Source organism: Clupea harengus, chromosome 12, assembly GCF_900700415.2.
Source record: "Clupea harengus chromosome 12, Ch_v2.0.2, whole genome shotgun sequence".
NCBI classification, from domain to species: domain Eukaryota; kingdom Metazoa; phylum Chordata; class Actinopteri; order Clupeiformes; family Clupeidae; genus Clupea; species Clupea harengus.
Genome location: NC_045163.1, coordinates 26,558,340 through 26,582,988, shown reverse-complemented (window position 1 = coordinate 26,582,988; position 24,649 = coordinate 26,558,340). Strand labels below are relative to the sequence as shown.

The following is a 24,649-nucleotide window of genomic DNA, read 5'->3' as shown; positions in this document are numbered from 1 at the left end:
AGCAGGGGCAGATCTGGCTCAGTGACCGCCCCGGGCAACTACACAACTTTACACCACCCCTTCATTCAAATTTTAAAATCACATCAAACATCATGTTCCGCTTAAGGGTTCCTCCTCCTTCAGAAACCTGTATGCCCTGCTGCCCCCCCCCCCCCCCCCCACACACACACACACTGATGTAGCCCCAGGCAACTGTCTTCGCCTCCTTTGGCACGAACCACCACAGCACAGGGGAGCGTTACAGGGAGACACTCCCTTTTTCTGTGGAGATGCACTATTGCCCTTTGCTTGAGCAAATAAGCACTTTTTTTTTTAAGAAGCAGGCTATCAACATGCCCTGCATGCATGCAGACTGGGTCTCTCCAGGGCTATATGGAGCTAAGCTAACTGCATACATGCAGACTGGGTCTCTCCAGGGCTATATGGAGCTAAGCTAACTGCATACATGCAGACTGGGTCTCTCCAGGGCTATATGGAGCTAAGCTAACTGCATGCATGCAGACTGGGTCTCTCCAGGGCTATATGGAGCTAAGCTAACTGATAACAGCAGGGAGAGGTAGGGTGGCTGCGTGCTGGGCCACTCTCTGACCCATTTCTTTAAATTAGGGGAGAAACGGTCTCTAATGAGCCTTGGCCTCAAAGTAGAAAGAGATTAATTTCATAAATGGAATGTCCTCATTTCCGACATACTGAGGCTGCCTCTTTCTGAACTGTGCCGTGAAATATATATATATTTGCTCTACTGCTCGTACAGATGTGACAGTGTTGTACACGGCGAAACTCATATTGTTTTGCGCACACCAAGAAAAAGTAATAATGCATTCAGTTCAGTAGTAGGTCCTTTTAAAAGGATTATATGTAAACAAATATTTTAACTTCTCTTTCAAAAAGCAGGAAACTGTGTATATAACTCAGTATATGTTAAGAGGGGTGGGAGCTTTCTTTTGAAATATTTCTCAACCTCATGTTTATAATGTAAGTGTGCCACATACTAGAAAAAGCCAATCCACAAAATCACCATCATTCATGTAAGATTCATGGAGTGTTTATATGACTGAATTCTCAACAAGTACAACACCCATTTCCCATCAATCACTGGGGCCAGAGCTGAATTACTATGTGAGCTTTCCATTGGGCCCAAAAGAGGATGTATCCCAGAATAATGATTCACAGATGATTTTTGTGGACACAAGCTACAGATTCTTGATGACCCTCTTGCAAATCCCATGTCATGCACAGGTGAATGTATCATGAAAGCTGCTAGCCTTAACGTATGCATAGATAACACTGCAGGTGATGCAAATGTCATCACCATCACACACACACACACACACACACACACACACGCATGCGCACACACACACACACACACACACACACACACACACACACACACACACACACACACACACACACACACAAGCACACACACACACACGCACGCACGCACGCACGCACACGCGCGCACGCACGCACGCACGCACGCACGCACGCACGCACGCACACACACACAGTCCTTATAGTGACTTTCTTGTAGAGAAAACCAGTGGTGATTTGGAGCCATAGGAAAGGGTGGTATGCTGGATGTAAGTACAGTCTGCATTCTCCTAAACGCAGAAGCACACACACACACACACAAGCACACACACACACACACAAGCACACACACACACACACAAGCACACACACACACAAAGGGTGGGATGCTGGATGTAAGTACAGTCTGCAATCACCCAGTTGGACCAGTGCAGTGAAGCCACGTAAGGAGAATAAGATCATTGCCTTTGAGCACAATCCATGCATTGTCCCAAACTGACACAAGTGTGTCATAGTTCCAGGATTAGAGGGGTACAAGAAAAAAGCTCTGGAAATTAAAAACAGCTCCACTAAAGTCCCCTTCAAAAAGAACCTATTGACAATTCCAACAAGTAAACACCCAGTGTATGCTTCTAATTATACCAAACTTATAACGCATTTACATTGGCTTAAATAGGGGCATGCGCATTCTCCCACAGTTTCCCTTGCGCGGACTGACCTACCACAGAGATTCTAAGAGCTGTATGTGACAACCAGTTTGACAAGTTTGACCCTTGACACGGTCTCCAAAGTTACATGTCTGTGCATGACAATATGCACGAAAACTCATTCACTTTCTGATAATTATTCATATTTCACTAGACTTCTTTGCAGTGCCCTCATTGTTATTAACATAATCTGTCCATGCATCGAACGTCAAATAAACATACTCAGGCAGTTAGGGCTAGATTTGTGGTTGATTTAAGAAGTTGACCCTGAATTGTACACCACCCTGTCTCGTAAAACATATCTAAACCAACAGATGCTGCTAAAACCACTGGAGTTGGCTCACTTCTCTCATGACTCTACTTTTTCAGCGTTGTGAAAACTCCCTTTGGATGGACTCTCTGCCTGTCTCAGCCATATTGACCAGAAACGGTAACTGCGTTTATAAGAAACCTGCTGGTTTTCTCGCAGAACGAGGGAAATGGGCAAGAACTGGGGCAACCAGCGACACGCCACGCGTTTAGCCAGAACCAAGGCTGAGACACACGTACCGAGACTGACATTTCTCCCCACTCAGACGTGCGAATGGAGCGAGGTGATGTCTGTCTCTCTCGACTTCGCACTTCGACCAGAATGACTTCTTCGAGCCAAAGCTGTAACGTTTGTTGATCGCTCCGTAGCGCATGTTTCTTGCGCATCGAAGAGCTCAAGTTAAAGTCAAGGGACCTGCTTCTGGTTCTACGGGCAAATGGTAACATGGTAAGTACATTGCATTTATGAGTGGACACACGTTGAACAGTCAATACGATGGTTTTATTTAGTTGACCACATGCTTGTAAAATTGCTTTAAAATATTTTTTCAGTGACAAAACACCCTTTTGCGCAGGTGCATCATGTCCTCAGATGCACTTGGCGTCCGGTCACTCAGTAGAACATGCTCTAGAGTTTAATGTGCTTAAAATAATGAGTCATATAATGTCGGCTAAGTTGTGCATGAACTGAGGAGTCAAATGATTACATAAGTTAAAGGGCAATCCGCTAACCTCAAATTACACTAAAGTCACTAGTCAGACATCCTAAATTATGCCAAGATGCCTAAAGGGATGTATGATTCATCTCGTATTATATCTGAGCTTGAATCATGAATTTATTTGTTTATGTGTTTTTTTTTGTTTATTGTAAATTACTGGCCTATTTCTGTTTTATTTATTAACAGATGACTATCTGTGAAATGACTATATGAAGAAGTTCTTTTTCCAGTGTATTTCACTGTGAGAAAACTTCATTCATGATCCTGTACAATCACACCCACTCCATTCTCAAATGTCCATGGAGTGCCGACAGCTTGAACTTGGTGACTTTCTCTGCAACACTCAATAAAGAGAGTTTTGTTTCAGGCAGACATTTCTCCGTGTTGTTTTGTCAGGACCATGAGCTGTAGGCTGGACTATGCAAACTCTTCCCACTGTTTTGCTTTATCGGCACTGTGAATGTTTGCTTTGGTGCCCATGCACAGCACCACCCAGCAGAAAGCTTTATCAGGATGGATGCCATCAGCATCCAGGAGATGTTGGTGCACGTTCAAGACAAGCTTCGTGCCTTTCATGTTATGATGACCGAATCTCTCTCAGAATCTTTCACATCCATAAGACCGGTTCCTTTTTCCTGGATGAACGACAACGATCCTTACATGGAATACATTTAAAGTGGTATGTTTAAGTGTATTTCTCCGTTGCCATTTGCAATGGAAAAATGTACTTAGAAGAGCTTTTTGGTGAAAGTAGAGGGGTGGTCAGCCATTGCTGCTGCCCACAGCTGTGTTCCCCTGCTGCCCTGACGGCTGCCCAGCCCACAGCGCAGGGGCTGCCAGGACAATGCTTTCATTGCAAGAGAGAGCGTCAGCACAGCCCCCCTTTTTTTTATAGGTCCCAGTCACGGACTGGGGTGAGGTGACTGAGAAAAGTGCACAGAGCAGGGCTCACTGGGAGCCCCCCTCCCCGGTGATGTCATTTCCTCTGTGTTTGGTTTCAATAACTCCAAGCCAATTGGAATTGAAACTCAGACTCTTGGCCAAAGTGCTGTAAGCATTTAACGAATCAGAGCTGTTTACAGACAAACTGGAGTTGAGGAAACCTTGTGGAGGCCTGGATTTTTTTTGTGTGTTCTGGACGGATGATGTGGGTCTGGGTGTACAGGTTTGTGGAGGAGGATTTCTTTTGTTCCTGGTTTGGGTGTCTGAGACAGTGTGAGGGTTGGACCTGCGGAGTAATGGTTGTGATTTTCAGCTTTGACAAGGAATGCATTTGTTCTATTAGAATATTTGAAAATTGTACTAATTTTACTGTAACATTTTGTCATCTTTTGAAAACAGAATACCCATGAATATGGTCATTGCTGAATGAATGCTGGAAAATGTAGGTAGGTCTATACCACACACACACACACACACACACACACACACACACACACACACACACACACACACACACACACACACACACACACACACACACACACACACACACACACACACACACACACACACGCGAACACACACACACACACACACACACGAACACACACACACACACCCGCACAAACAAAGCAGAAGTTGAGGCCTCTGAAACACTTAGCTTTTTTGAAACCTTAGGGGGTCAGTGACAACATAAACTCATCATTATACTACAGTGTGAACTTTTTTTCACCTCAGGCAGACAATGGCTAAACCACAGTGGGCAGTGATTGAATGATCCTTGGGCATAGCTGTCCCTCTCGTGAGTTACATTAGCCTCTCACTGCTTGTGTGTGTAGTTCTGGCTGACCACTGCATTACAGGGATCCCGCGACAGACTGGCATTATACACGTTTCGTAAGCCTCGGCTCCAGAATAAATAATGGCCAAGAGGGGGGGGGGGGGGGGGGGGGGGGGGGGCTGGCTTGGCAGAGTGCCATGCTCTTTCAAGTGCCTCGGCTCAGCAGAAACTCCACGGCTTTAAGTGGGGTGGTCTGGTGGCCCCCATGAACACTAACATGAGTGTCTAACTAAAAATAGAAACGTTTTTTTTTCTTCTTCTCTATAGTTTGAGTACTTCTGCTAGCCATTCGTTTCTAACATCCCATAATATGCTGAAGTTGAATTTCCAAAGGGGCTCTAAAGATTCAGCCTGTTTAAATGGCAAGTCTACCAATTGTTTGTTGATTGCCAGCCTGGTGTTTTAGTGTCATGCTAGAGACTTGCTGATCTCTGTCTTTTAGCTGCTCTTATTGGAAATGGTGGGTTTGCAACAGAGCATGACCAAGCATTTCTGGAAACAGATCATGACCAGGCATTTCCGGAAACAGATCATGAGATCTAAACTGCATTACATTCTCACGGCCTCATGTTATGACACGTTTTTTTTCATTTGTATTTTTCAATCTAAAAGTACTGTGGTTATCTAACATTATGCCTCTTCACCACAGAGAGATTAGATAGATTTCTGTACACTTTTACAGTGTGGTTACACCTACTTACATAACACAGCTGGGGTCTGGCCTTCGCTACAGTTAAACCATTCTGAGCATAATTACGGGATTGCCCAAACAGTGTTTCACTTCTCTGTTTTATGTTTCAGGAAGAGAGGGGGAAAAAGCTGAGTTGTCTGGCTCTTGCAGGAGTTTACGGCCCTATAATGTAACCCAATGCTAAAGCAGTGTGGATGCTTATTTGCGCGAGGTGACCGGAGGATTATGTTTAGATCGTAGCACTGAGATGTTACGCTTTGGTTGGGGGCAGGGCAGTGTTTAGCTTATAGGACTCGACTGGTTTTCAAGAAAGAAAGCTGAAATTGCATACATACGTGAATGCAAAAATATGAGCTTGTCTTGCTTCAGTAAACAACATGTATAAGACTGAGGTTATGGCGAGGTTATGGCGTGTAAAGCTGACAGCTTTGTTGTTTGTTGTTAGACATTTATCTCATCTATATATTCTCTGCCTGCTCATATATATCTCCTGGTGACCCTGCAACTTACCTGACTTGGAAGGGCATTCATTTACACTACTTAGAGTAGTACACATCAACAGACACCGACAGCCTACATACAGCACAAAGACAGAATGTTCACAATTAACAGTTCCCCTACTCGACAGTCAATGTAATTAATGTTGAAAATGTGGAACTACTTTCAGTATTTACTCCGGTACTTTTCTTATTATGGTCTGTTTAGAGGGGGGATCATGGGTTCGCCCTGGGAACCTGCTCTCTGTGAGGCTTCGGCTGGGCTTCGTCGGCAATGCCCCTCCTGTAGCGCTTGGTGAGATTGCCCTCCCCTAGAGGAAATGGGAGATCATCATCAGGTCAAAACTTCCTTCCTCTTCATCCAACTGCAGTCGCCCTCCAAGGCCCGCCAGCAGCCGTGTCCTGCTCGCAGAGCCTGCCTGGCCGCTTCAGAGGAAGGATACCACAGCGTTGCAGCCGAAGGTCCAGGGCCAAGCCCACCGCAGCAGAGCTCGGAGCGTAGAGGTGTGGATGCTTCGAGAGCAGAGCCCTGTGCCATCAGCAACCAGGAACACCTTGAGGAGGGAACCTGCAGGCCTTTGGCTCGCTCCACTGAGAGCTCTGCAAGAGGTGCCAGCGACCAGACGAGTCTGCACACAGATGAGGAGCGCGTGAGTTTGACGGAGGAGGAGGAGAACCCCACTCTCCCGTCCGACGACCCAAGGTGCCCCCCCGTGGCCCCTGTGTGGATCTTACGTGAAGAAAGCCCAGTTACCATAGTTACCATGAGTGAGGAGAGCCCATTACCACCTACGGGTAGCACATCCCCCAAAGTGCCCCCCAAACCTCCAACAACTGCCCGAACCAGCTTCCTTTACCCAGAAGGGACAAACGAGTCTCTGAAAATAACTCCAGAAGGAAAGCTGGCAGAGGACACCAAGCCTAAGAGCGTTTACCAGACCCCTGTCCAACCCACCATGGGCACCAGTGTGTGTCGGTCTTCCAGTAACAGCTGGGTGCACAGCGCTAAGCAGAAGGAGGAGGCTGGTCGCCAGGGCAAGGCGCAGCAGGCAGCAGGACTACCCAGGAGCCCGGAGAAAGCTACCTTTTTGTCTGCCGTCATACAGAGGTCCTCAAAGCTGTCTGGTGATATATACAGGAAATCCGAGAGCAAGCAGGACACCTCCAAACCAGCACCGGCTACAGAGCCCTGTGTGAAGACATCACCTCCCCCTGCGGTGCGTGAGACAGCTGCAGCTGGGGCTCCTACCAAGCCTGCAGTCACTCCAGTGGAGCAGTCCTCTGCTATGAGCACCTCAATGGACTACCGATCCCCCAAGCCTGGCGTTCCCCCCAAGGTGAGTCGGAAACACTGACAATGTTCCCAGGTTAATAACTGTTCTTGCAAATGAAAAATGTAACGGGTAATATTTATATGCAAGTATGTTTCTATAATATTCTAAAAGCCTAATGTTATGACCGTGGTAACGTTCACTTCCTCAGTGTCACATATGCCGTCCTACTCTCATCTCATCACCCAGTGATAATTCAGCACAGTGAGGATAACCTAGTTCTTTTCAGCAAAAAACCCAGAGGAAAATAATCCTTTAATATGTCCAGAGAGCCATTTTCCACATTAATATCCATGGTTCAGATGATCTTGTCAGTGAGTGTTGGCCTGCTGCATACGGATAAGACTACAAGACATGACCACACATGGTGAATAAGACTTGGTCTTGCTCCCCACCCAGATGGACTGATAGCTAGTAGGTATCCGGGGTTTGTCTCCGTCATTCCTTTGAGTAAATGGACCAGAAAGAAAATGCTTTTGCTCCCATTCCCTCTGAAGTCTTTGCATTTTGATGAAAGATATGGTGTTTGTGGAGTCAGTGCCACTGAAGATATTAAGGGTAGAAATGCACGCTTCTAATTGAGAACTGCATTGATGCGTATTCCTTCACTTCCTTATATAATTGCAAAGTTAGCGGGGGCAGAAGGGGATTAATGGAGAATGCAGAAAGGTTAGCTAGAATTGGACCCCCCCCCTCCCCAGTCTTTTATCCCTCTCTATGATAAAGAAAATTGAATTTATTTTTAATTTCTCTTGAGAGAGTTCAGATTATACTTAACTCTAGTATTTACCACACCAATGAATCTACAGTAACTCACATTTACTCCACAACTCATTGGATTCTTGTTGTAGTCTTTTGGCTATGAACCCTATGCACGTTATGTATTGACAGAAAACATTTACTTATATAAAAGAAACGTGCAGGCTGGACATCAATACTGAAACCTGAACAGGCCTTTTGCATGGGATTGAACTTTGAACTTGTGTACCCACTACATGTTCTTTTAATGAAATATAGGCCTATAACCATGGCAACAAACACATATGACCACAAATGTAATTGTCTAATGCAGTCAAGAAACTAAAATATCAGCTGATGTTTAGTTCTGAATTGAAGAAATGCACGAGTTCACAGAGATTAATTTCATCACCTCAGCCTTGCTTCATTGCAACCCAACGCCATAAAGAACCATGAAACTGGATGAGATTATCTGCCTGACCATATGTTTTAGAAATATGAAACTTCAGTAGATTTCAGAGGGCTACTTGTGTGATACAAAAATAAGATTTTTTTTTTGGAGATGCACATAATAATGGTGTTCAGTCTGTACATGTTCCAGAAAACTGTAAATCAGGGTGTGGCCAAAGCTACCCGGGAACATCAGCAGACTGCAGACAGGAAAATGTGTAGAGGTGCATAAAATAATCACGCCATGACACTGTCCTTTGCGAAGTAATTCGGTGTAATTCGGAGTTGTTTTATGCATTAGCCTGTATGCAATAACAACGGTGTTGGCTAGTTATAATAAAGCTACTTTAATGCACAGTAAACTGCTAAATCACTGCTGGATCATCAGTTATTTTCATTTATCTTTTTTTTTTTTTTTTTTTTTTAAATCAATGCCGCACCTATCAATACCGCATACCGCACAGCATTTTTGACATTTGATAACCTAGGCTTTATAGCATTATAGGTCTTTAAGAGAGCTGAGACTAGCGCTTGTGTTTTATTGCATTAACTAAAATCAGAATGATAAAATATTATTTTTTAGCAATTATTGAAAATAAATCTATTGTACAAGGCCACTTGCATTACAGTAACGCTGCTTTTACTGTAACTTAATTGGTGTAAGCATGGCAAAGCGTGGAATGGGAAGGACTAGAGAGCTGTTTGAAACAGGAATGTACCAAGTGTCACGGTGCTTGAGGGGAAGGGATGGAAAGGAAAACAAAAGTCGCGATAAACGCGGAGGTCAAAGTGTAGCAGATGCGGAGCGAGTGAGAAATATATGGGAATATTGTATTGTTAAGAAACACTCCTCGAGTGGGTAAGTACATACTTTATACTATGGTGTAAACATGAGCACATTTTACATTCTAGTCTATTCATTGATTTCAAAATAATGATTGATTCTTGTATTTCACTTCTCGCTGAAATACATTGCACAGAATTGTCACGCCTTCGTTCCAAGTCAACCGCTCTCACACGTAATGACAGCTCTGCAAACTGAAATGTTCGTTTCTGGAGCCACGACAACACTGGGCTATCTAAGATGTGGAAATTACTTTTACACTTCGGCGGTCATAGTAACTATTTGTTGTCTCACTGAAATCATGGGTCTGGTTCAGTCAGTGTCCCATTAGCTAACATAACTGCTAGCCAACACCAAATAGACTGCCAGATATCATATGAAAACTGGCGTTAACATTAAACATATGAGGATATGGAAGAGGGTGATGAGGTAAGGATATTCTTACTTTTACGTTAACGCTGCAAGCAGTTGGTCCCTGAGGCTACCTGTAATGATTTAGTTGTGTCTCTGTGGTATCTTGCCTGTCAACTTTTTCTTTACAGTTGTTTAAGAGTCTGTAAATTTAGGTAGCCTGCTAGCCAGCCCGATTTACTTAAGGTTACCTTTGTCAGTGGTCTGTGTCTGTTAGATTTGCCCCGTTCGTAGAGAACTGATTTAAACCTTTTTACACGACACAAGTTGGTTTGCGATAAGTTGCATAAACTAACGTTACTCGAACAAGCTGGTGTTTTTCTGTTTTTTTAATCTTTTGACTTAAAACTAATTATGTAAAAGGGAAGATGAGCTGCAGTGGTTGAAGATGCTGTGACGTTGTGCACAACGCGTGCTAAGTGCTATTATGGCTGGAGTAAATTGGCTTTCTCCAGTGTTAGCTTGCTAGCATTAGCTTGGGATGCAAGACATAAACAATACACTAAGCATTGAATGGAGGTTGCTGGCAAAAGTAAAAAATTCTCCTACAGAATTGAAGCTAACGTTACAGCTGTAAGATTTCGCACACATGGGAAAAATTATCCTCACGTACGTTGATTTTTCAACCACGCATGTACGACAGAGTATTGCCAGTTACTCCACATAATGGTGCTTTTGATATGCATCTGATGCTGCTTTGTGGCGATGAGTGGCGATTTGATTCTGCTCGGATAAATCCCTGGCACAGATTCAGGATTTGGGTTAGAGCCCTTACTGTATCGTCCCTCAGCAAATGTTTCCACTTCGGTATTTTTCCTTTCCCCCTTCCAATTAAAGTCTTCAGGGTCTATCCGAACTACATCTCGTTGTCAGCTGAGCTGTTTATTTACTTTAAGATAACCTAAAATCAGCAGACAATTCTGCTGATGATTAAAATACCAGTAAAATTACCACAGATCATCACAGCTCAGTCTAAAATGTCCAGCAAAACAGAAATGGATGTTACTTATTTAACAGGGCCTTTCAAGCATTCGTCCTAAAGCGTCTATGCAAATGAGTATTTTGTTCAGTAGCCCAAATACCATTGGCAGTGTGGTCATATAGAACAATGACACAGTAGGTTATCTTATGATTTGTTATAATGGGTTGACCCTTAATATTAGACTCAAATCAACTGTCCTTTTGGTTTTCATTTGGTGAGGAAAAAATAACCTTGAGTTTTTTAAATGAGTGATTGAATGTCAAGTCAGTGTTTGAACTGGGTCGGCTTTGGATGCCATGCACGTGTCTCTGATGTGCAATATTTTACACAGATGGTTTGATTGGGCTTTTGTTGCTGGGTGTCAGGCACACCAACAGCAGTCTTTTTGTGCCACAATTCTGCGCTATTGTGAACAGATTGTTGGGGGCGTGTGTGTATTGCATGCTCATTAATGTGTGTGTTGTTGGTCATCAGTTTTGTGATGAGATGGCCACCGTCCAGGCATTTACAGTGGCGGGGGAGGCAAGAACACATGTAGGGTGTGTGTGTGTGTGTGTGTGTGTGTGTGTGTGTGTGTGTGTGTGTGTGTGTGTGTGTGTGTGTGTGTGTTTGTGTGTGTGTGTGTGTGTTTGTGAACTCCCCTGCTAGCACCTGTCATTTGGCCCAGCCTGACATGGGAGTGGCACGGTTGGTCTCTCAGTGCTCAAAGATGCATTGTTGTCTCAGAGAGCAAGTGTTAAAAACATCCATGGGCCAAACGACTGCAACCGGACGTCTCCAGTCATGGTCAGGCATCTGGTTTTTACTTTTTTAATTAAGATTCAGCATTCGGATTAGTTCAGGGTGATCACACTGCACCTAATGCCAGATTACGCATCTGTAAGTAGCTGAAGCTCTTGTTTCCACCAACAGAGTTAAGTAGTTTTCTCCATTTGGGTCTCTCTGCAAAAGGCATCATGAGCGTCCCTTTTGCCCTGAACTGGAGCCCATGTTTCCCCGATGTGGTCTGTAGTTAGGATTTGAGGCACACTCATCTTTCATTGAGAAACAAGGAGTCTTTTTTTTCCCATTTAGCTAGAGGGAATACTGGTATTCTGTCTCCTCTCTCTAGGACAGACTGTCCTCTGCCAAGCTATGTTGAACACTACTCTTTATTTTAGGCCCATGGTAATGAACCAAAACAGAAGTGGACACATAACTTATTACTTAGTCAGATAATGGCAACATTTCTCAAGGATTCCTCCTGAATGTGGAATTTGTCGTGACTTGCCTTGTGGGCTCTATAGGGCTTTTTCTATGTTTCATATGTTTTGGTTGAACATTTGAAATGGTGCAGCAGCTGTACTAGAATGGACATGTAGTAGATGTTGCACTTCCTGATATGGAGAACACTGAGTGGCAAAGTCCATCACAGAAAATATAGCTGATGCTGCTGTTTTTGTTGAATGCCATGCCTGTTCTAAACCGCTGAAACTAAGAAAAGGAAGTTGCTCACTGGTCTAACTGAGCAGAGTGTTCTGATTCATCATAACAGAGCATGCTGATGGGAGGGCATTGTCACAGTCACCCACATTAGCCTATAGGGCCTAGCTGTTCAGCTCAACAGACATGAGCAATGTCTTCATCTCCTTTGGAGACAGACATCATGTTGTATTGTAAGATTAGCCTAAGCAGGAGAAGAACTCATCAGCCATATGGGCTATTGTGTTGGGCCATTTTCAAACCTTAGCTTTAACCAAAGCCTATCTGGCTCATTTAAATGTTGACGTGGACTGCCTCTCAGGGGTGTGTGTCTGTGTGTCTGTTGGTGTGTGTGTGTGTGTGTGTGTGTGTGTGTGCAGACGTGCATCGCTGAGGCGTGCTGAGTGCTAAATAGATCATCTCTAATTTACAAGCTGTGCTCTCTTCCTTGTGTCTGTGTTTTCTCCGGGATTGACCCGTACGCCAAGCCCCTACATTTCACCTCATTAACCCTCATTTTTATCATCGCTGCTTCTAGTCGTGTTGCCCTGTAGGGTTAACAACCTACCCAGTGATGGCTTCCCTGGAAGCTCTACTTGCATAATTGCAGGTCTCCTCTACCAGTGTGGAGGAAATACTTGACAAATTTCCACGGTGGATGTTTTTCCCCTTCTGAAGCAGCGGTAGCGGTAGCAGCAGCAGCAGCAGCAACAGCAGCAGCAGCACATCGGCTGTAAATACCCAAATGAGAGGGATAGCCGGGTCTGTGCAGCGTGGCTAAAAGCAGGCGCAAGGTTTGGCCTGTGTGGACTGGCCAAGAAGGCTGACTTCGTTTTGCTTTGTGGAGTCAAAGCTCACTTGTGATAAGTCTGTAAGAGGATTAGCTTTTGGAAGTTGTGTTGGACCGGAGCGTCAGGTAATTACCCCTGGAAAGAACCGCTGCTAGCAAAAGGTTTACTTTTGCTGGCAATCCGCAAACAAGGCATATCTTTATCAAGTTAAGTTCAATATAGTTAAAAGACAGACAACAGCAGATAGACAGGAGGATTGAGGATTTGTCTCAAAGTAAGCAGCTGTGTTTGATTCAAATGAAGTCATCTTATCATGTCCTTACAGTTAAGGTAAGCAAGGAGTAGTTTAGACGGTGCAGGTTTTATGGAGCTGTTCTGTCCGTTTCAGCTTGTTCCCCGTTCATGGAACATGGAGCTGAACACTAACTACTGGCCTGTGGCAAAACCACAGACATCACCTCATCGTTCAATTACAGAGTAATGATGCTTGTTTTTCAGGTCTCTGGGGTCAGGCACGATACACGTGAGGTGTGGGCTCAGTCTTTTCACACAAGTTTCAGAGTATTAGAAAAAAAAAAAACCTTCTCACCAGCTAACTAGCCAGCTCTGGACGACAGATGAATAGTGTTAGTGGGCCTCAATGGTAACAGCATTTTCTTTCTGAAATAACCTGTTTAACCTCAATGAAAAGCCCGCAGGCTAACAGTGCACTGGCAATAGTGTAACACATTGAGCTGTGGATATGCAACCTCTGCGCTTCAGGCTTTCAGTTTCTGTTTGAGTGAAACCCAGAAGGTCTTCCCATGTCTGACGGGAGTTAATGTTATTCTACACTAAATCAATTCAATTGATTATTGGTGGGGAGTGGTGATCCACTACTTTAACAGCATTCCCACACACTACCTTTCGCTTACACTGTGAGTGATTTATGAACGCGTGTTTCTTCTCTCTTTAGCCTTAGCTCAATGACTTGGCCTGTGTCTAATGCTTTGGTTGGGCCCCAGTAATGTCCATGTAATCCAACGCCGGTAGGCCTGAAAGAATCAAGTCTTTAATAAGACCTTTTCATGACTAGTCCTGTTAAAGCCTTCGATATGGCAGCTCTTAAAATGCTTACCTATTAACAAACTGCTGTAAACTTTTTCTTCAGTTCTTCATGCCTGTGGTTAAACGGCGAGCTTATTTTCCATCCCTGTATGATGGCCTCAAGCTCCAAAGTGCCCCCCCCCCCCCCAATCTGTCTCCTAAAAGGCTGTAGACTGGTGTTGTGGGCTGTCGCGGCTGGACTCGAGGACCTGTTTGTGTTTTGTGTCAAAGCTGTGCTGAGGTCAGAGGTGTATTAGCAGGGAACGAGCGCTGCAGCTGTGTATGTTGAGACATCTGCATTTTTGTGTGTTTTTTTTTCTTCTTTTTTTATCTTCGCACTAGGTCTGGTCCTTCAGATGTTCCAAATTTCAATACAAGATGAATTTAGAGCCCAGTCAACCAACAACTCGGGCACAGATAGTTGTGAAGAAGATACATTGATTTTTTTATTTTGTTTACTATGATTTTTTTTTTTCAATTTGAGGCCAAAACCATCCGAAAAATAGGTTAAAATGTCTGACATTGACAACTGTGTGTGCGTTCTTGGTATGGCTGTTTCTTGGAATTCACTACTTCTCCCTTTGCCTCAGTCAAGAGTGGATATGCTGACAGTGGCCCTCATGGTGCTTAGCCGGGCCTTCTCATGCATGGATGTTGGGTTTTCTGTGCTGTCGCAGTTTTCCGACTGTACCTCAGCAATGAGAGAAAAGTCACAAGGCACCATTTAATCAAATTTAGATGTCCTCATAGTTCCTCAGCGAAGTTGCCTGGCCGCTAGTTATAATCATGTTACTGTAATCAGGCCTTGGAACCCCCCGATGCTCTCATGCCTGGGAAAAGGGGAAATGTTCTGTTTGACCAGTCACACTTTTCTTCCAGAGAAAGGAAGTGGCCACCTTAGTCCGTAATACTGTTCATTTGGGTCAATCCACCGCAGTGCAGCGCAGTAATACTGTTCATTTCGGTCAATCCACCGCAGTGCAGCGCAGTAATACTGTTCATTTCGGTCAATCCACCGCAGTGCAGCGCAGTAATACTGTTCATTTCGGTCAATCCACCGCAGTGCAGCGCAGTAATACTGTTCATTTGGGTCAATCCACCGCAGTGGAGCGCTTCATGCTGCACAGTCACAGCCCTAGACAGGAGGGACACGGAGTCTCTTGACCTGACGTCTGGCTTCGCTGCAACCTTTAATGGAAATCCGGCTGGCCGCTCAGCTTCGTCCACCACACAGCTTAACTTCACTAATGGCCTGCTTCAGCACACAGCCTTAATGATCAGCCCAGAGTGCTGCTCAAACCCTTAAAGGCCGCCGACCCGACGGGCAGAGCTACGCTTCACAGCGGCCTTCCTCTTCTCCTTCCTCTTCTCCTTCCTCTTCTCCTCTGTTTCGGACTACAGGCCCTAGTTTGGCGGCAGAAACTAGTAGGGCTGAACGATTAATTGCATTTGCGATTTAATCGCGATATGATAGAACGCGATTTTCTAACCGCAACGTTCGCGATTAAAAACGTGATCTTAAAAAAAAAAAAAAAATATATAATTTTTTTTTTTTTTTTTTTTAAGATGGTAAATTTTGCCCAGTGTTTAAAAAGGGCATGCCTTGTGTTTATTCTTACAATGACTTTGTTAAAATTACTTAAATGCACAGTGGCAAAGCCACCGATTTGTTGTTCTTGATTCTGTAATAAGCAGTTAAATAAACATTTTAATTGTGGGAAATAATATTTTACACTAAATGTATCTAATATTGTGTTGGTCATCTTGAAATCATTCATTACGATTTGTTGGGAAAAAAATTAGGATAAAACCAAAAAATCGCATATTAAATCGCAATCGCAATATTTGGGGGAAAAATCGCAATTAGATTATTTCCCCAAATCGTTCAGCCCTAGAAACTAGGCAAAAATGGCATATTCCACCCGGGCGGGTTGTCCTAAACACCAGCGATAAATGGGAAAGTCTGCCAAGGCATGGATTTTGGGTGTGGTGACCTTTTCTTGTCTGTCAGGGAGCAATCACATAGCATCACTGCCCAGTGCTGATGTACCTACCTGGTAATAGATATAGATGGCAATAGATATAGATGGTAATAGATATAGGTGGCAATAGATGTACCTGGTAATAGATCTAGATGGTAATAGATATAGATGGCAATAGACCTACCAGGCAATAGATATAGATGGTAATAGATATAGATGGTAATAGATATAGATGGCAATAGACCTACCAGGCAATAGATATAGATGGTAATAGATATAGATGGTAATAGATATAGATGGCAATAGACCTACCTGGTAATAGATATAGATGGCAATAGATGTACCTACCTGGTAATAGATATAGATGGTAATATACCTACCTGGTAATAGATATAGATGGCATTAGATGTCTACACATTTCAGTACTAGCGAGGAAGCAGAAGCACACATGTGTTTTGGGTGTGTCTTGGATGTCTATCCTGGTAAGCTTTAAAAAAGAATACAATAATTTTTTTTAAAGACTCGAGTATCTGGGAAGAGGTAGCCTAATTTGTCGGACTTGAATTAAATACAGTCAACAGTAAACAAATGTCACCATTATGTAACACTTTTGTAATAACATGTAATAACTTTTCTTGTTATTTCTATTCAGATATGGTAACCTACAGTGTTGGCCAAATTAATAGAGATTTCTGTTTGTCTGAACATTGCAAGAAATGTATCTGTTCTATGCCTGAACGAGTTAAATGCTTGAGTCCGTCCGATCACAAAAAATTGGACGGTACTTGGACACTAGGGCTGTCAAAATGGCTCAAAAATGACGTTCGAATATTTGCTTTAAAAAAACACATATATTCGAACATATTCGAATTTCTGGTTGCGCATTAGGCACGTCAATAACAGGACAAATTAATACAACGAGACATAACTACTTGTATAGGTAATTTATTTAAGTTTAAACATATTTAACAACATATTACCTACACAAAAATACTTAAATTAACTAATGGCCAAGACCGCAGAGCTTGCACACACTCGCACTCTTTCTTTCTCCCTCTCTCTGCCTCTCCCGCACCGCCTCGCTCTCTGCGCATAGCGGTTTAAATGAACGACAACAAGGGATACGGTACCTCGGTTCCAGTGCTTCACAGAACTCCCTGAAGCCTATCCCATCCACCACACTGGTCGGCCTCATGTCCTTGCATATGAACGAAATCAATTTTTGCGTGCAGGCCTCCTGTCGTGCCGCAGGCAACGAACTTGTGACGGACGGCGCAAAATATGTATCCAAACGTGGCTGTTTCGCTGAAGTTCCACATATTATGCCGTATTCACTTGGATGCACATTTTGGAGATGTAGCCTCACGTTGCTAGTTGTTGAATGGTAAGCTAACGCTAGCTTACATAGCGTACACACTACTTTATCTGTAGGCTCAACAAGTTTACAATCAACTGCCCAAAATCCGAAATATTTCCAGACATCACTCTTTAGATTTTTGGGGGTTACAATCACTTTCTCTGCTGCGGTCAAGCAGGGTTCTGCACTTTCTGCCATCTACCACCAAGTCAACTGTCAGCAGTGAGGCAACTTGTTGAGCCTACAGCTAAAGTAGTGTGTAAGCTAGAGTTAGGTTACCATTCAACAACTAGCAACTTGAGGCTACATCTCCAAAATGTGGAGATGTAGCCTCAAGTTGCTAGTTGTTGAATGGTAAGCTAACTTTAGCTTACATAGCTTATACACTACTTTAGCTGTAGGCTCAACAAGTTTACCATCAACTGACCAAAATCCGAAATATTTCCAGACATCACTCTTTAGATGTTTGGGGGTTACAATCACTTTCTCTGCTGCGGTCAAGCTGGATTCTACACTTTCTGCATCTCGCAAGTCAACTGTCAGCAGTGACTCTGTGCCAGACAGTGAGACTCCTGTGACCTGTCCCTGATCTCAGGCGCGCGCCCACCCGCAAAGCAGACAGTGCTGCCGCTGTTTTTTTTTGTTTTTTTTTACATTCGAATATTCATTTTCACATTCGAAATTCTATTTTTAACAACTATTCGAATATATATTCGAATTTAGAATATTCGTTGACAGCCCTATTGGACACCCACACAGAGCCTTGCGTAGACCTCTGGTGACGAAATGTACGTCTCGCGGACCCTCGCGTTCTTGCAGAAAGTATATCACTAGCGTTAGTGACCCCACTTTGACCCCTCCATCTTAAGCGTCTTTTTTTGTGCAACAGCGTGGATATGTGCTGATGTTTCCACCAGCCGTTTTCGCTCTCAATCCTGTTTTATTTGCTCCTTTGGTTGGTAAATTGGGTCTTTAGGTCGCCCATTCCAGGCAATCGATAGAACTAATAGAACAGGCAGCCGAAAAATAATTGGGTTTCAAACATGAGAAATCATTTAAACCATTTAAACCATTTTTCACATTGATTTCAGGGGTCCCGGTGGTACATCCCAGGTGAAAGAACCATCTGTATATGCCGTATGTGCTGTATAGTGGTTTTGAAAGTGGTATTGTCTCATCAGAACAATGAAATGGACATCTGCATGTTCACAATGGGTTACAGTGCAGCAACGCTTTGGTGGGACAGGGACAGTACAGAACAACATCTAACGAATCCTATTACCTCCGTTCCACTTCCAGTTCATATAGGCAGGCACTGCACATATTGGAAGCTGTCTGAAATTGAATGGACCTCTGCATGTTATAATGGGTTACAATGCAGCAAAGCTTTGGTCAAATGTTTACATCATTCACAACCCAGTACAGGGATAGTCAACATCTAATGAATCCTATTACCTATTCTGCATATTTTGCCATAGGGTCAGACCCATTCTTGTATCTGTTACCACACCACTCCTTTTGAACATGTTCTCCCTATGTGTATGTGATTTGTGTGTGTGTGTGTGTGTCTGTGACTATGAGTTGTATAAGCTACCGGATATCCTTAAATTTCCCTTGGGATAAATAAAGTATCCCTCTACCTCAGTTCAGTCCATAAAGGCACTGCTCATATTGGAAGCTGTCTGATGGCAGATCGATGCTTCCCAGGGCTGACGGATTAATGTGGAGATGTTAGGGACATATTAAAGTCCTCTAGAACTCTGATTTGTGACAGGAACCTCTCTTGCTGTAATGAGTCTCATCCACACCTCTTGTTAGTTTCCTCAAGCTGTAAGTATTTATGTCGTGATTAGTCTAAACACAATGCAGGACTTTTGGGTGGATTGTTGGTCTCCACTCGTGTGTGTGTGTGTGTGTGTGTGTGTGAGTGTGTGTGTGTGTGTGTGTGTGTGTGTGTGTGTGAGAGGAAGGGGAAGAGAGGCCTCCATTCCCCAGCCGAACATGAGCAGCCATGGCAACCACTTTCTCATGGAAGCCTGGTAGTCCCCTTAGCAATTTGGTTTTCCCAGTTCTGTTGTAACTTCACAGCTTGTTGCCCAAGATTTATGCTGCCAGGTTCGGGGGGTGGGGGTGGGGGTGGGGGTGGGGGGGTTGTTGCTCATACAGAGTATTGTAGTTTTTCTTGCTTCCAGCATGTACACTTCTTAAATGAATATGTGTGAAATTCTGAAATTTCTGAAACATGTCTCAGCAACTGACATTTTTTTTTATATACAAAAGAACTGAAACAGTTTTAATATTGGAGTTTTGTCTATACTTTTGGTACGGCCAAATTGTAATAGTCGTACGTGATCTATGTGTGACCTGGTGTTTCTGCGTGGGCTAGCTGTTTTAAATGACCCCTTGAGGCTTCAACCCTCACGCTGACGAGCTCAAACCCTCAGACATGTGGACGCAGTGTCTAGGGGTAACGAGAAGCATAGGCCTGCAGCAGACACTCATCTGAACTCAGACTCTCAGTGCTGTGAGCCACATCCGCAAAGCAAGTATTTGTTGTGGCAAGTATTGGTTGTGTTGTCCAACATGTAGCCTAGACGTCTACCCAACATCTTGTTGTTGTTTTTCTGTTTTTCTTTTTAGGCTGGAACATTTGTTTGGGTCAACAACTCCTCGCATGCTCAAAGTGTCGCCAAGGCCAAATACGAGTTTCTCTTCGGGAAGCCGGAGGAGTCAAGCTCTGCCACCAGCGGTAGGTTCCATTTCGTACCATCAGAACGCCCGCGCTCACAACCCACTGACGCTTTGGAACTCAACTGGACGTTCTCGAGTCTAGAGCTTGATGTAGCAACAGTTGCTGTTGTCTTGTTCTTGACTGGTAACATTGTATTACGCGTAATGGAAAAGGAGATGTGATGGTGTTCAGACACTGTTGCAAAACAGCATGGCATAATATATGTTTTTTTTTTTAAAGTAGCGAGAGGTCATTCCTGTGTCCAGCAGCAGCACCTTCCACTCCCAGTAATGGATATTTCAGAATGACCCTCGCTGTAGCTGAGGGGAGCATCAGAAAGCCTTTCTTGTAGGTCATTCCTGTCATAAAGGAAGAATTGGATGGATAGGTCAAGCTGGGAGACATTTCAGTGGTCTTGTTAGCGCATAAATACATAAACATATCTCATGTTCTTATCTCATTTAGTGGTCAAAAAATGAACACGCATCATCCAGCTCCTCTCTCAGAGTTCACCCGGGTTCACCCCGGACCTTCCATCTGTATTTGGCATAGAGCAAAATGTGGTTGGGAAACGGAGTATCGGATTGATATCATTCTACTTTTGAGATCCTAATGTATGATTACTTAGTGCTATTTTTGAAGATCAATCCCCGTCCACAATTGGGTCAGACAGCTAGACCATTGATTGTTACATTTGTGCTGGGGCATGCCTTTGCCAGCTCACATTTCATATGGATGCAAGCAGAAAGAAAATCTTCTGAGTTCTCAGCTTTCCTTTGGGATGTAACGCTTGATCCCACTGCAGATTATGTGGATCTTCACAAATGGTGCCTTCACCAAAAGTGCCCAGAGCATGCTAGCAAGGGTCAGAGGGAAATGTCAGATGTGACAGGTGATCTTTTGTTTCTTTCACCTTTCCACAGCTAGTGTGTGTGCAGAGTGACTATTGTTTGGGCATTTTCATTTTAGTTTTGAATTTCTATTTAGTCTTTCAGTTTTTTTTTTTTTATTTCAGTTTAGTTTCAGTTCGTTTTACAAGCGCATAAGTAGTTTTATTTTTGGATTTTGAGGAATTGACTAGTTTTCGGTCCGTTTTTATTTAGTTATAGTGTTTAGTGTAGTTTCTCAGGTATTATGAAGAAAGCCTTGATTTTTGTAGAAGCGGAAAAAGGTAGGATGAAAGAATGCATGACATCAAATCAGATTTATTTCATTCATCCTTGATCCTTTTTATTAGGCCAGTGTATCTCAAGAAGTCAAACGGAACAGGACAAAGTTGTTCTAGCAACCATAGCACACATCAAGGGGGAAAACAAAGCTGATTTGACCTAGAATTCTGTGTGGTACTATTCAATGTAGATTTTATTTAGTTTTTCTTGTTTTTTAAAACTGGCCATTTTATTTTTATTTCAGTTAATGAAATGATCTTTTCACCGTTAGTTTGGGGTGTAGTCTTCGTCTTTAGTCAGTTTTCGTTAACTTTAATAACCCTGGTTAGCAGGCTGTCAAGATTGTGTAAAAGAGTCTTTAATGAGGACACATCTTGCCAGATGGCCTTAGGCTTCGAATCTGACTTCCATGCCCTATTTCATTCTCCATCTCTGGGTTGGACGAGTGCAGAGAAAGTGCCCTCATTTTCCTGTGAGCTTGAGCCTCGGTGGGAAAGATCCGTTTCTTCTTGGGCTGTCACTATGCAGCCAGGCTCCTTCCTTCTCGTTTCCGCCTCTCCGGGAACTCAAAGGGCCGTTTGGAGCTTGTCCGTTTGGACGTGAGAAATGCACACAAAATGTGAAAGTTCTCTGTTCCCCTTTTGGAGCGGTCTTAAAAGAAAAGAATATGTAAAAGAAGGAAAGGGAGTTTATACACATGGCAAGAGAAAGGTGGAAATATGTCCTCATTCATCTGGGAAACTGCCTAAGACCAAGCCCAGGTCTAGGAAAAACTCTGTCAGTAATGTGCACTAAATACAGAACAGGCCGGATACCTAGGCTACAGGTTTCAAGCACCAAAAAACACTACTAGTTTTGTCACAGTGTATCAGAAGTGTTTCATTCTTCTTCTTCTCGTCAAAAACCTTCATCTTTATCCCTTGGTCTCCGACACATGGTGTAAATTTGTACTCAAACATCAACTGTGGGTGCCGCTGCAGGAGGACGTGACCTCCCCGAGGCTTCTGAGGCTCCTCGGAGAGTGAGGGAATGAACTTTTACAGCCCCCAAAGACAGTCAGAATTATCACCGCATCAAAAGAGGGCTTTTGGGAGCAGCTTAAGAGGTCATCAGTGCCAAGGACTTACAAACATCCTCTTAGCACCGCAAGCTCCATTGTGAAGTAGTGACTTCATTGCGATCACTCTCACTCTCACTGCGCAATCCTATAAGGCCATTAGTGCAGGTCGCAGTATATGGAGGTCCGTAGAGGAAATGTTTACTTAAGATGTGGTCAGAAATAGTCATCCATTCGCCATTAATACAACTGACAGTTACCACAGAGATGGATTTCCACTCCATTGTCGCGTCACCCAGATTACCATGCTGGGTTTAATCTTTTGTAATATGTAGGATCCATTTGTCATATTTTCACGTGCTTTTAAAGGGGAAAACCACCAGAGGTAAGATAAGCTTTATGATGCCCGTGCAAGAGGAGTGGAGGAGAAAACCAACAAAAAGAACGCAAAAGCATAAGGCTAGGTTTCTTTTCATTTATTTTGAATAGACTGTAGTGCAAGTTACAGTTTCTTACACCCAGCATTGTATAGTCCCCCCCGGGGGTAGTTGGTACAGCCTGTAGTGGATTAAACTGTAAACTGTAAAATGTAAACAGTGAACTTAGACCCTTGCATAGGTCACATTTGTATGTAGGGCTGATAAAAACAAAACTGAAAAGCATCTCAAATGCTATAAAAGTACAAAACGAATAGGATGATAAACAATAAAACATTAGGAGGAGTGTTTTCAATTTTTTCTATACAAAAATAATTTTAGTCTCCAGCATGACACTTTCAAACGTTGTAGCACAACGGCCTGGATTATTTCATCCTTTGCTAAAGCAGTGCACAGTGCAACATGGAGAAATTAGTGTGGGGGGAGACAGTGGTACAGTGGTAGAAAAGTCGTGTAGTAATCAGAAGGTTGCTAGTTCGATTCCCTGTCGAAGAGTCCTTGAGCAAGACACTGAACCCCTAATTGCTCCTGATGTGCAGTGTGCCATCAGTGTAAATGTAAAATGTAAAATGTGTATACATTGTAAGTCGCACATATGTAAGTCGCTTCGGATAAAAGCGTCTGCTAAATGACTAAATGTAAAATGTAAATGCGTGATCTTGGTAGGAATGCATTGTTATGATATCAATCTACTTTTGGGATCCTAATGTATGATTACTTAACGCTATTTTTGAAGATCAATCCCCGTCCACAACTGGGTCAGACAGCTAGACCATTGATTGTTACATTTGTGCTGGAGCATGCCTTTGGCAGCTCACATTTCATATGGATGCAAGCAGAAAGAAAATCTTCTGAGGTTTTCTACCGAAGACAGAGAGAGTTCTCAGCTTTCCTTTGGGATGTAACGCTTGATCCCGCTGCAGATTATGTGGATCTTCACAAATGGTGCCTTCACCAAAAGTGCCCAGAGCATGCTAGCAAGGGTCAGAGGGAAATGTCAGATGTGATCTCTCCGGGTTTGTTTCTTTCACCTTTCCACAGCTAGTGTGTGTGCAGCAAGGTTATTATAGTTATGGGATTTTTCATTTTAGTTTTTTACCTTTCACTTTTAAAAGGCCTGGATCATTTAATTCTTTGGTAAAGCAGTGCACAGTCCAAAATGCCAAATGGACAAATGCGTGATCTCAGTAGGAATGTCAACATGTTCGCTCTGCCTTCGCTTTAGTACCTCCGCCGCAGTCAATTAGGCAGATTACTCTGTGAAAACCTGACATTGCTGCGGAACGCTTTGTAATATTGGCCTCCGTGCTGTTAAAGGTACAGTATGTAAGATTTAGTGGCATCTAGTGGTGAGGCTGTAGGTTGCAACCAACTGAATACCTCTCCCTTTCCAAGCATGTATGAGAAGCTACGGTGGCTGTCAGGTGCCATAAAAAAAAGCAAAAGGCCGTCTCTAGAGTTTAGGTTTGTCCGTTCTGGGCCTCTGTACAACCATGGCGGCGCAACATGGCGGACACGTGGATGATGACCTGCTCCCTATATAGATATGAAGGGCTCACGCTAAAGAAAGCATGATTTGTAGTTATAGGTGATTTATTCACTAATTAAAACATAATCATGAATACTATAATCCATTTCTGGGAATAGATCACCCTAAATCCTACATACTGGTCCCTTCTCAGACAATTGGTATGCAAATATAGAAGGGTGACAACTAACACACTATGAGTCGCAAGTCCAAAGTTCAACTAACTGAAATGATTAGTTAACACTTGCAGCATATGTTGATATAAGGAGGC

General features: G+C 43.4%; 1 protein-coding gene across 3 annotated transcripts in view; it reads left to right on the top strand.

Moving 5' to 3' along the window:
• Nucleotides 1-2,659: 2,659 nt before the first annotated feature.
• psd3l (pleckstrin and Sec7 domain containing 3, like) overlaps nucleotides 2,660-24,649 on the top strand; it is a 110,640-nt gene continuing 88,650 nt past the window's right edge. The window contains exons 1-4 of one of the 3 annotated variants that reach the window (XM_031578136.2): nucleotides 2,660-2,781; nucleotides 4,394-4,440; nucleotides 6,232-7,360; nucleotides 20,097-20,205. In XM_031578136.2, the coding sequence (XP_031433996.1) occupies nucleotides 6,344-7,360; nucleotides 20,097-20,205 (1,126 nt within the window). In that variant the 5' untranslated portion in view covers nucleotides 2,660-2,781; nucleotides 4,394-4,440; nucleotides 6,232-6,343. Of the gene's footprint in view, nucleotides 2,782-4,393; nucleotides 4,441-6,231; nucleotides 7,361-9,488; nucleotides 9,816-20,096; nucleotides 20,206-24,649 lie in introns of those variants that run through there. The other 2 variants (XM_031578138.2, XM_031578137.2) reach the window with 2 other exon arrangements.